The 13,069-nt window shown below is 39.8% G+C and overlaps 1 protein-coding gene across 2 annotated transcripts in view; it reads left to right on the forward strand.

Annotated features, from left to right (window-relative positions):
* The first annotated feature begins 11,185 nt into the window (after window positions 1–11,185).
* LOC147882465 (Nucleic acid-binding, OB-fold-like protein) overlaps window positions 11,186–13,069 on the forward strand; it is a 125,479-nt gene continuing 123,595 nt past the window's right edge. For both annotated transcript variants that reach the window (XM_087400165.1, XM_087400164.1), the window contains exon 1: window positions 11,186–11,616. In XM_087400165.1, the coding sequence (XP_087256291.1) occupies window positions 11,287–11,616 (330 nt within the window). In that variant the 5' untranslated portion in view covers window positions 11,186–11,286. The remainder of the gene's footprint in view (window positions 11,617–13,069) is intronic.

Here is a 13,069-nt window from a genome sequence, read left to right on the forward strand (position 1 = left end):
TATAAATAACAAATATATTTCCTATATCATAAATAAATAACAAAATACATATACATACTTATAGTTAACATACTTATTACCTATATTTCACTATTTCTAATGTAGGTCTCTCTCTCTCTCTCTCTCTCTCTCTCTCTCTCTCTCTCTCTCTCTCTCTCTCTCTCTCTCCACACACACACACACACTTACCAACCCCCTTTCTTACCTTTGGTTTCAACCCTAGCTCCCTTGTTTTCCCTCCTTATGCCCCCGACCCTCCTCTCCCCATCCTTTCCCCCCAAAATTAACTTCCTCATCCGATACTTATCTCTCTTATTTTTCCCTAATTCTTTGTAATTCCAAATTTCTTTCTCTAATCGTCCTTTATATTTTTTTTCACTATCAATTATTTTTGGTTCTTCCCCCCCCTCTCCCGTTCCTTCCCCCCAAAATTAACTCCCTCATCCCATACTTATCTCTCTTACTTTTTCCTATTTCTTTATAATTCCAATTTTTTCTCTAATCTTCCTTTATTTTTTCACTATCAATTATTTTTCATTCTTCCCCCCCCCTTTTTTTCCCTTTTAATTTTTAATTTTTAAATTTATTTCCTTTTTTATTTTCTTAAATTCCTCTCGCTTTTTTCTTTTTCAAATTGTCCTTTACCCTTTTTCTATATTATTTTTTCTCCTTTTATGACCTATTCTACTTTCTCTATACATATATATATACTTGCTCTTATTTCGAGGGTTTTTTTCTACTTAGTTCTCCTAATTTAACCTTTTATTTTCTCTCCTTTTAATCTAAGCCTATTAGAGTGGTTAATGTTATCTATCCTACCTCTAGTAAAGAACCCCCTCCCCGCACTTTCTATCGGCCTGCTTTTCCACACCTGTCCCGTTTTTCTTCACTGGCACGCATTCGCTTGCCCCAAACCCACCTAGCCAACCCGCCTTCCAAAAACACACTCCCTAAACTATCAACGTCCACCGACTACCTATTCACCCGACTATATGCTTGCGACCCTGCCTACATAATGGAGGCTCTACCTCCACTGTTCTCCATCAAATCCTGTAGCCCCTCCCTCGCTTGACGTACTGCTGTATTGACTGCCCCTCACCTCTGCAGCTCCCAAACCATACTGCAACCACCGCTATGGGTTTCGTACTAGGCTCACTCTCTAGCCCCCGCGCCTTGCTCACTACTGACCTCACTGCACGCCACACAGTCAGTTGACTTCCTATACCTCCACATCCACTTCGTACCTCTACTACCTACAATCCGTCAGCTCCTATTCGCACGGCCCTGCTCTAGCTCGATGGATTCTCAGGTGCAGTATACATGTGCCACACGGCCACAATCTTTCTTTTGTTCACATTTATTTATGTACTTTAATATTTCATTAAACCCCCCCTTTCCTCCTAATTTATTTATTCTTCCTCCTCACCCCCTCTCTAAGTATATATAGTCTTTGGTGACCCCCCCCCCCCCCCCCTCCTTCTTCCTCCAAATTTATTATTTCTTCCTCCCAACCCCCTCGCTAAGTATATATATTCTTTAGTAAACCCCCCTCTCTGCCTCTTTTTATAGATTATTCTCCCCAACCCCCTCTCTAATTATATATACCCCTGCACCCTCCTCTCCCCCTCTATTTATATATATGTATCTTTTCCCCAACCCCCTCTCTAATTATATGTACCCCCCCTTCTATTTATATATATATAATCCTCCCTAACCCCCTCTCTAATTATATATAACTCCTCGAATATTTAATATTCTCCATTAACTAGTTACAAATTAAGTTTCACATTTATCCACTTAACCTTTTATTGTTCTCCACTTATTAATCATTTAGCATGGAAAATTATTAGTTATTGATTTCTTTGCTCTCTTATTTTGATTGCATGGTTCCTCTAAAAGCTTTAACTTTGTTTAGAATAAATAATGTATACTAGAAATAATTAGCTCTTGCCTACTCCTAGGCTTGTAATTTCTAGGGGTCTTTTCCTGAACTTCTTTTAATTTTCTTAAAAATTTCTTATAAATAAATCTATTCATGGTACTCTTTTGTACTAATTTTTAATAAATTAGCCATGGGTATTTTTCAAGTTTTTTACTAAACTTAAAGTTTATTTAGTCATTTCACAAAATCTTGTAAGCACACTTTTTCTATCCCCCTTTTTTAATAGGTCTTTTTATTTAACACTTTAATTTTGATATTTGGATATGGATGGTTGTGTGGGTCTTTGGCAAAAGCGATAACAAGTCGGGGCACACAGGCATTACCTATCTACCCATTAGAAGCTATGTTGTTCTCACACTTAGTTTCTCTTAGATGGTGGCAGGTAAGTGGACCCCGACCTGAGAGCCTAGACTACCAGATGGATTCGACACTTTTTTACCAGTTGTACTCATGAGAATCCATATGTCAATATAAAAAAAGTTTTTCCCACCTTTATTTGAGCATCGTGTGCCGTGTTGTTTATAGGTTTCTTTTTTTTACACACACACACCCGAACCTCGTTAACCTTTGGCCAGGTTAACCATGGGTCATGATGGTAACCCTTGGCTGGGCTACCACATTTCCCATGCCACGTTGCACGTTGCTTGTTAAAACACTTATCGGGTTAGGCAAGAATGCTATTTTTTTGCATAACTCAAAACGGTTTAACCTTTCCAAGTTGATGAATATTAGCTCACTTTGCTAAGATGTGTACAGGAATGCTGGAATGATTTCGTATTGAATTTTGGATTCAAGGATGACATTTGTTCCCCTCCGGCCCAAGGCATCCATACTATACTTGCATGTTTTCCAAACAATGGATTTCATCAGAAATTGATCAAGTTCGAGGAAGAGGCAAAAAGAAAGGACGCACCTTCAACTATCGGCATTGCTTCCATTAATGACTAGCTGCAATTACTCTTAATATTCCGAAGGGATCCCCACATCGCCAATGTGGCATTTGATTCTTTTCTCGGGCGTCTCATTGATGTCAATGCTTCCGATGAGCAAGATTTAGAGTTTTACCAGAAGGCTCTTCCGGCCATTGCTTCTACTAGCAAATAACTTACCCTTGATTCCCTTGCCTGCCCAATTTGCTTGCATTCCCCTGAACCCCATGGTAGATGTTGATGGACTTGATCCATCTGAGAAAGAAGCCTTGGCAAGCCTAACCCAAGACTTTTCCTCCTCTGAAAATTCTTCTGACAACCCTCTTGCGGAGTTTGCCTCCTTCATTCCTCTTCTTCCCCCTAGGCAACTCGAGTTGGATTCCAGTGGTCTTATTCACAAACTCTGGGCTTTCGAGACCATCAACCACCGTGCTCCCTTCACCCATGATTTGCTCATTACATTATGTAGTCTATCATCTAATGCAGTTGACCAATGCAAGGTATCTGTCTAGCAGCAAGGCAAGCATTTCCTCTCAATTGACCTCAATTTTACCCTCCCTTTGTTTTCCCTCCAAACCTTTGACCAGTCCAAATGTTCAAGCCATGGTGTCTACTTTCGTACCAAAGTTGTCCCTATAGACAAATCAGGCAAGAAATACCTCAAGACCCTTTGGAGCATACATAGGCCCTACATCAAGTGTCGCTGTTCTACTCGCGATGGATCTGGGTGTACTTCCTCCATCATGTGGCTTGACCAGGTCCTCTGGTACATGATCCACAACCTTCAAAACATGTTTAAGCTTGAGTCCCCTAAAGGCCAATTTTATGCTTTTATCGCTTGGATTGCTTCTCTCCCCCTTGAGGCTAGGACAAGTCTGATTGCGTACTACATTTTTCAAGAAAAACTGCTTGAAGGTGCTCGTAACTTGACCTGTTCTACTCCTAGTTCCCCTCTCCTGCCCATAATCAACCATTCTCATCTTGCTCTCATTATTGAACAAATCCTTAAACCTAACCTCGCCATTGAGTCCTCAAAGGGATCATTTAAGAGATCAAGGTTCTCTACTCCACATGGATCCTCAGCTTCCCACTCCTCCAAGCGTCCCATGCATGGAGCCAAGAGATACAGTGATGCTTCGGACATTGCCAAACAAATCACATTCGAGTAATGGCCCCAACGATCATTGGATACCCAGATCAATGGTACGAGGAGCCTTTTTGTGGAAAGGAAGATCTCCAAAAGATTTATCCATGTTTGTTTTTCCTCAAAAAATTTTGAGTTTATTACACCCAGATGGGTATTTTTGGAAGTTATTAAGAGTTTTAATCCCGCTAAGATATACATGTTTGAAAATATTGGCTTTGCATGGTCTTATACTCCAAATATCTCAAAATGGTTTTATCATCCTATGGACACATTTACCACTTCTCAAAACACTTCATGCATATGTCGACAAAGCAAACACTTTGCACCCTTTTTAAATGATAGATTCCTAGAAGAGTCACATGTGCTTACTACAAACATATCTATATGTCATCATCCAAAGATTAAAGAATTTCTTTCTAAAGGTTTGAATCATATCCCCCCACTCTCGCCTAACCCTTTCATAGCAATTGAAGAATTATTTAAATCATGGTGTGAGGTATGTAAGATTTTGAATATCATGCCTAGCACCCATCATAAAGACAAAATTAGAATGATATGTCTTAACACTATTGATAAACGGTGTCCGAATTGGAATGCTTCCCAATCATGGTATAAAGACAAATGCATAATGGATGAAATCCAATATCTCACCACACATTTGTTTGTAGTAGGATTGGATAAATCACCACAAACACCTACATTCATATGCAAAAGGTTATGCCAACTACTTGCTATTGGCCAGATATCTGGGGATGAATATGGCATGTATTAAAGAAAGACTAAGATCATTTGAATTAGGGGTAACTTATATTTTAACTTTACCTTATCTTATGTGTAGCTATAAATGTCAGGAAAAGAAATTTGGATGGATTACTAATGCTCATGCATGTATTTTCTCACATATTACTGCAGTTATTAACTCTGGCCTTGCAAGCATGATTGATGGACTCAAAGAAGTGGTTGCCGACATACATAATGATGCATGGAAATTATGTCATAAGAAGATTAATACCTTTTGGATGATTAATAGCTCTTGTGACTTCTTAATTAATCTTCCTTCATCCATTTTTTCCATGGACCCCTTTGATATTACTACTTGCCATGAAGCCATTCCACATACGGGGGAGGATAGCTTTATGTTTTCCTTGAAATTTCACTTGGACTTACTTCTTAAAAAAGGTTATTCATGGTTTAAAACACAATCATAGTTTGGTGCTTACTAAGATTTAAAAACCCAAGGTTTCATTTGACAAGTTTATAGAACTTAATCTCTATGTTTTGACTAATGCGTTTGTGAAAATTGGTAAGAACATTGCTAAACAGGTAATTGGAATACCCATGGGGTACTCATGTTCACCCTCATGGTGCAATTTATATCTTCTCAAATTCGTAATTGCTTTTATAAAGAGACTTATATGCCTTAATTTATGGGATATGGCAGAAGACTTTTTATACTCTTTTAGATACATAGATGATCTTAACTTTTGCAGTAATAAGTTTATTTTGAGGTGCCTTGGTCCATCTATAAAAAGGTCACGCAATAACCCTTGGTGGATTTATCCTCTTAACATCATTTCCTTCAAACCTACTTCAAATTTCATTGGGTCTGCTACTTAGGATACTACTTTTCTCAATACTACTTTCATATTACAAAAACCTTTTATCCGAAATTATATATCATCAATTGCATGGAAGAAAGAAAAGCTACATGTCCCCAATGTTGCCTTCATTCATCTTCATAGCAATAGACCCAAGAACAACTGCTACAAAGTATGTTTATCTCAGGTTGTCCCCATCATGTATGCTACATCCAACAATGAGATGGATTGGTTGGACTTGACTAAACTCATAAACCTATTTGGCGACAATGGGTTTCTCCAACAGAAGATTGAAAGTCTAATTATTAAATTCATATATGAGAATCACTTTCCTGGTTGTCGTATCAATACTTCTTCCCTACTAACACTTCTTGGTGGGGGGCAGGATACCATATGATGGGCATCCTGCCCCCATCATATGGTGTCCCTCCGGGTCAGGGTGGGTACACACACACACACACACACACTTCCTATTCCTTTCCCCCTTTACATTCACACACACACACACTTACTAGCCCCCTTTCTTACCTTTGGTTTTAACCCTAGCTCCCTTGTTTTCCCACCTTAACCCCCCCCCCCCCCCCCGACCCTCCTCTCCCCATCGTTTCCCCACAAAATTAACTTCCTCATCCCATACTTATCTCTCTTATTCTTCCCTAATTCTTTATAATTCCAATTTTTTTTCTCTAATCGTCCTTTATATTTTTTTCACTATCAATTATTTTTGGTTCTTCCCCCCTCCTCTCCCCATCCTTCCCCCCAAAATTAACTCCCTCATCCCATACTTATCTCTCTTGTTTTTTCCTAAATCTTTATCATTCCAATTTTTTCTCTAATCTTCCTTTATTTTTTCACTGTCAATTATTTTTTGTTCTTTCCCCCCCTTTTTTCCCTTTTAATTTTTAATTTTTAAATTTATTTCCTTTTTTATTTTATTAAATTTGTCCCCCTTTTTTCTTTTTAAAAATTTTCTTTTCCCTTTTTGTATATTATTTTTGCTCCTTTTATGACCTATTCTACTTTATATATATATATATATATATATATATATATACTTGCTCTTATTTCGGGGTTTTTTTTCTACTTAGTTCTCCTAATATACCCTTTTATTTTCTCTCCTTTTTATCTAAGGCTATTAGAGTGGTTAATGTTATCTATCCTACCTCTAGTAAAGAACCCCCTCCTCGCACTTTCTACCGGCCTGCTTTTCCACACTTGTCCCGTTTTTCTTCACTGGCATGCATTCGCTTGCCCCAAACCCACCTAGCCAACCTGCCTCCCAAAAACACTCACTCCCTAAACTATGTACATCCATTGACTACCTATTCACCCGACTATATGCCAACGGCCCTGCCTATATAATGGAGGCTCTACCTCGACTGTTCTCCATCAAATCCCGTAGCCCCTCCCGCACTCGATGTACTGCTGTACTCCTGCCCCTCGCCTCTGCGTATTCCAACCCGTACTATAGCCACCGCTACGGGTTCAGTACTAGGCTCACTCTCTAGCCCCCGCGCCTTGCTCACTACTGACCTCGTTGCACACCACACAATCTGTTGACCTCTTGTACCTCCACATCCACTTTGTACCTCTACTACCTACGATCCATCAACTCTGATTTACACGGCCCTGCTCGAGCTCTATGGATTCCAACTGCAGTATACATGTGCCACGTGACCACAGTCTTTCTTTTGTTCACATTTATTTATGTACTTTAGTATTCCTCCAAATTTATTTATTCTTGCTCCCGCCCCCTCTCTAAGTATATATATATTTTTAGTGAACCCACCCACTCCCCCACCCCTTCTTCCTCCAAATTTATTATTTCTTCCTCCTAGCTCCCTCACTAAGTATATATATTCTTTAGTAAACCCCCTTGTCCCCCTCTTTTTATATATTTTTCTTCCCAACCCCCTCTCTAACTATATATACCGCTCCACCCTCCTCTCCCCCTCTATTTATATATATATATATTTTCCCCAACCCTATCTCTAATTATCCAGTGGCATCCTGGATATTGTATAATGCATGTCAATAGGGCCCTTGCCCCTAGAGGGAACCCCTCAAGTGCCATAACATCAATTGCATTTTCTGAAAGCTTAATTGTATTTTTCTAGATGTATCTCCATGCAACCCCAACGATGGGTCGTTGGAGCTATTTTAGCACTATTACGGTCATAAACCAAGGAAATTGTAGTCGCACTTTACTAGTATTTTAGTCCTTGTTACAGTAAATATAAATCAAAGCAAAAGTACAATTCAGCGAGTGAAAATTGAGCAACAGAGATTACAATGTACATCTACGTTCAATAACAGGTTATATAAAAATTAACAACTTATACCGAGCAAAATTTGAACAGAGGATCTTACATTTATAAAAACTCGGCAATTGCTGAGAGCCTTAAATGCTATAAAGGCCCTAGGGATAAAGGTAGCCTTTATTGTGCTCATCTCCTAGACATAACTTCTTCAACCCTAACTTATGCCTCCTTCCACAAACCTTATACCACCTTCCACAGACTTCCAATGGCCATACGCTGTGAGGCATACCACCATTTTGTGGCTTCTACTCATCATGCAAGTTGGGAACATACATACATTGAATCTTATTTTTTCCCCCTTTTTTCCAAGATGTTGGTAATTTGCAAAGTAATTAAATTTGATTGTTGACAAATTGTATCTATATGATCTACATCCATTGTAAATATTTTTTTATGTGGATCCTTAATTTAAAAGGTTTTTTAAAAAATGTGTCAGTGATTTATAATGGATTTGGCACAAACTTTGGATGAAAGTCAATTTAATCTCCTTGTAGTGGTGTAGGGGCTGATTGGGACAACTGGTGGTAAAGCCAAAGAGAAAAGCAAAATTGAAGCACTAACCTAATCCTTAATCAGACAATTCTCTTATTTTTAAATTTTATTGGAGGAAACATTTAATCCAAAGTTTTTTAAAGAATGGTCATCTGGCCCTATATAATTTCACTATCAAATATATTAGATTATTTCTAGTAATTTTAAGAATCAATTTTCAAAGTTATCACCCTAAAGCATGAGAATAATTTACCATGACACCTTCTCAAAATCAATCAACATCTCAAAATATCAAAAAAATAATATACTCACTGTGCAAAATCCAAAAATTGTAAACTTCCACTTTGTAAATGACATCACACTTCACAAACCATTCATTTATTTGATACTAGTATGAATGGCCAAGGTACAAGGAGGCTTTCATTTATCGAGCATTAATGTTGCTTCAAGTTGTCTTCTTACTATCTTTCCATTTAGTGTAAGTAAAAAGTCAGTCTCATCAAAGGCAATACCAATGTGTTCTCGAATATGCTTCAAGCTCCAACTATCTATGACCTCAAGACATTGGATTTCACCATTTGGCATATGTATCTCCACCTCGGTGATGTCCACTACATCAAAATCCATAGGTATCCATGTGCCATGATTATTTTTCCAATGTCTATAAGTATATCTCATGTAACAAATACTAAACACTACTTGATACCTTACTATTAAACTTTCCTTACTAACTAAACATCTAAAATGGTCTCCCTTCTGGAAACATTCCCACATCCCACATTTGCTATAGGAGATTATCAATAAATTCCTCTACAAGTCTCTACATACCCACATTGCCTTTGTTTTGTGGATGAAGACTGATTTGAAGAATACAATGGAGGGCATGAACCAACTCACACCCACAGATTTTGTACCAAAAGTAACTGTCATTGATGATTGAATATCAAGCCTTATCTTCATCCTAAATGCATCTATAGAGAATGGATCAGGTTGAGGCCATTCTAGGCTATCAAAGTTAGGAATAGGAAGAGGATGCAAGCTTCCATATGCATTTGCTCTTCGAGGTACTTGGTAGCATGCATTATAGAAAAAATTACTAGACTTTGTTTTGGAGGAAAGACTCCACTCTGAGAACATTAAATCCTCTAGATTTGCAGGAAAAGATTGAAATGTTTGTGTGAGACCACATCCAAGGGTTTGGTTTCAACTTTGGTAGAAGGAAATACATCTGTGTAGGAATACATAATGATAAGAAAGGTGTCAATGAGCCTCTCTCTCTCTCTCTCTCCCCACAACACAACCTCTCTCAACGCACACATATATATAGATTAGAATGGAAAAATGAAGTGCCATAATGCAAAAATGACCATTGACAATGTAAAAGAGAGATACAATTTGAACGAAATGAAGTTGAATATGCAGGGTCATATCTCCAATCATGTACACGTGTTGAACCTTCACCTTGAGTCCTTTTTCGTATTTAAAAACCCAATAATGTGACCCTTCTAATGCTTCTCTTTCTTTGCTTTGTCCTTTCTTGAAACCTTGAATGGACCTATTGCAAATGGTTGCATTGTGGCCTAGGCTGAGACCGATACCCTTTTTTGAATAGACTTGAAAGGATGGTTACAACAAGTTCTTAGCAATTGCTTGCAAAACGTTGCTCTATCAAAAGACTTTGGAGCATAACTAGCACCTCGAAAACTATAGAAATTCAGACTCTTCAAAACTCCATAACTAGCACCTCGAAAACTATAGAAATTCAGACTCTTCAAAATTCAGGCAATTTTATATGACCCACACTGAGTGCAAAGGGAGACATATACTTGGTTAGAACAATTCCCATTTGCACACTTATTTTGTAGTCAATGCAAGCACAATTTGCTTCAAAAATGTTGGCCTACTTTAAAAATAGATGCAGCATGGCGGTCGATGTTGTTGGTAGGAATAAATCAACACTGACTTTAGAAACATCCACACAAAGCATGCACTGTAGGAAGGAGACCATTGGCAAGTGTGTCTAGTGCATGTATTTTGCTTCCAGGTGACTTTGGTATCTAAAAAGTGTGTGTGGAAATGATCTTGAAGTGCTAAGGTTGCTTAAGTCTAGGAAGTCTTCAATGTGCACGGGTTTTATAGACCATGTAAGAAAGAATCTTCATTTGATGGGGAGTGATCCTCCACTTGAATTTGATTGGTTGGGCAATGTGTGTTCAAGTTGGGCATCAAGGTTTCCTGTCCAAGAACTCTCTTATGATAGGTAGGAGGTGGTAGCTGACTCAGCTTTTAGAATCACCACCCCATGAAATTTGTAGAGAGTATCGGGTCCTATGTCGCGTCTCATGTCCATATATTTACTCATTCCTTTTTCACCTTAGAAATTTGATAAAATACTAGGATTAGAAAGGCTGCTTGCCGCAATCCCGGTTGTTAGCTTGTGTGTTTGGAGTGTAACGAGGCGTTTGCCAAGCATTTTCTCCCTTAGGAGATGCACGCAGGCTATGCGTAACTGCGCTGAGAAGGGGTGAGCTCATCATCACAATAGGTTGGAGTATGCGTCCCAGGCAACATCGATGCGGTCGAATGTTTCAGACCACTGAGAGTTCTCAGAGAGTAAGAAGGGAAAAAAAAAAAAACAGTACCATGGCCACCTTAGATTTGATAATTTGGATATTTTCCATGGCAAAATGAAGTGATGGACCAGTGATGAGGCTATGGCCACATCATCATCATCAGCAGCAGCAGCAGCAGCCAGTAGTTGTTTGGGAAAGATGAAATTTACAGCATTTCTTCTGTTTGGCCACCCCTGCAGCTCAGGCTATGCTTCACTCTTTCTTCCCTGAGCTCTCCCTCCCCCATGGGTACCTCGTCTTTGCTCTCTCCTTGTAGCCCAGTTTTCGTAGATATCATTTCTCCTGAGCTTTCGCCTGGATGTTCCTCTATCATTACCTCACACTCGCCTCGCGGTGTCGCTCGTCTCCGCCGAGTCCGATTGCAGTGTCCTTCCTCTGGTCGCCGCTCAGCTCCTCCTTTTGGATCGAAATGGGCGAGACGCAGATGCGTCGTGATCAATGCGAGTGATGGAGGGAACGAAACTGGCCGACAGATCAAGTTGGATGATGTCGATTTAATGACGCTGCAATTTGGGCGTCTTCTGGGCGAGTCTAAGGAGACGACTTTGGCTAAGGTACGTCTCAGATACAATACACAACGCTTGCTTCCTCAATGGGTCGTTTGCGTCAACAGCATTTATCATGTATCTAAACTGACAGGTGAGGGTCCGATGCAGAAATCAATAGAGATTTCTGTTTGTTGCTCTCTAAATGCGTTCGTTTAAGTGTGCAATCGTCAATTGCATGACTGCTATGTAAAAGGTATAGTATGCATTCCGCTTCTAAGGTTTTAATCAAAGCGAACTTTACCAGCGAAAGACAGCTCGGTATTGGCATTGAAATTCAATCGATACATTCCGTCTATACAATTCAAGGTAACCCGTTCTTGTGGACATAGCGCTCTGATTATTTTCGATTGTGGGAATCGTTCTTTTGAATGAGAGAGACCCACACTGTGTCCCCTGTGAATCTGTATTTAAGTTCGTCTTCACAAGGCTTTCAATCCCCCCCTGCCCGCCAACAAGAGACTCACAGAATGGTGCAGACGTTGCTGGAAGAGAGGGAACAAACGCGGAGAGAAGGGGAAAGGGTGAGCGAGCAGGACAGGGGAGCGACTGACAGTGAAGTGGCAACGAAATTGGACGTTACAAAGTGCAAACAATGTACTCGCAAAATGACTTAACATATACTCACCACTAACGTTTTGGGAACTTTAGGGTGCCAGAACGAAAGTTCCGGAAGGGGATTGTTGAGGTGGAACGCGAAGGCCACGTACGGAAAACTCTACACTTTCAAATTCAGCTTTGTGCTTCCACAACTTTAAAATGTCAATCTAGAATCTATATACTAACATCAAAATGATCGACGGGAGCTTGCAAGGTGCATCTTGCAAAAAATATATAGTTGCATGGGAATGGAGTGGAACTAGGTGACCTTGCCCACGTGAAGACAGGAGGAACAGGAAGACCATATTCCTGTGTTCCAAGGGTGTTCGCTGTGTGGCATTCCAGTTGCTCCAAGGCATCCGGTTCTGGGAAATGCCCTGGAACACCGTTGACCCTCTTTTAGGAAGGGGGATGGCGTTTCCTGGTTAGATTGTACTCCCCCTCTAGAAATCTACTAGTCCCAAACCAATGCTACAATAGCCAGGGCGCCCCTTTATTAAAGCCATCGTTACACGAAGAAATTTGTCCTTCAAATTCACCAACGATGGCTCCTCCAATAAGGGCAGGAATTAGATAAAGCTATCCACAAGGCCAATACGAGTGGCTCCAATCAGTTTAGCCAAGAATTATTAGTCTGGTACGCCCTTCCATTTATGAGGAGCGTGGTCCAGACTAAGGTCAAGAGGAACGTGTCTCTCTAGCCCAAATTAGCCGCAGAACACAGAAGGTGTGACCATTAGGTGGGAGCTCTGATAAACCTGCACATTGGAATCTTCCCACTTGTGACTCATGGAATGCCTCGAAGAGTTGTCAGCTCCAATCATTGTGCTAACTTGTAAGCTGCATAGTATCTTAGTGTTCA

This window comes from Dipteris shenzhenensis, chromosome 29 (genome assembly GCF_047967505.1).
Source record: "Dipteris shenzhenensis isolate YYH24624 ecotype China chromosome 29, Dip_SZ_1.0, whole genome shotgun sequence".
NCBI classification, from domain to species: domain Eukaryota; kingdom Viridiplantae; phylum Streptophyta; class Polypodiopsida; order Gleicheniales; family Dipteridaceae; genus Dipteris; species Dipteris shenzhenensis.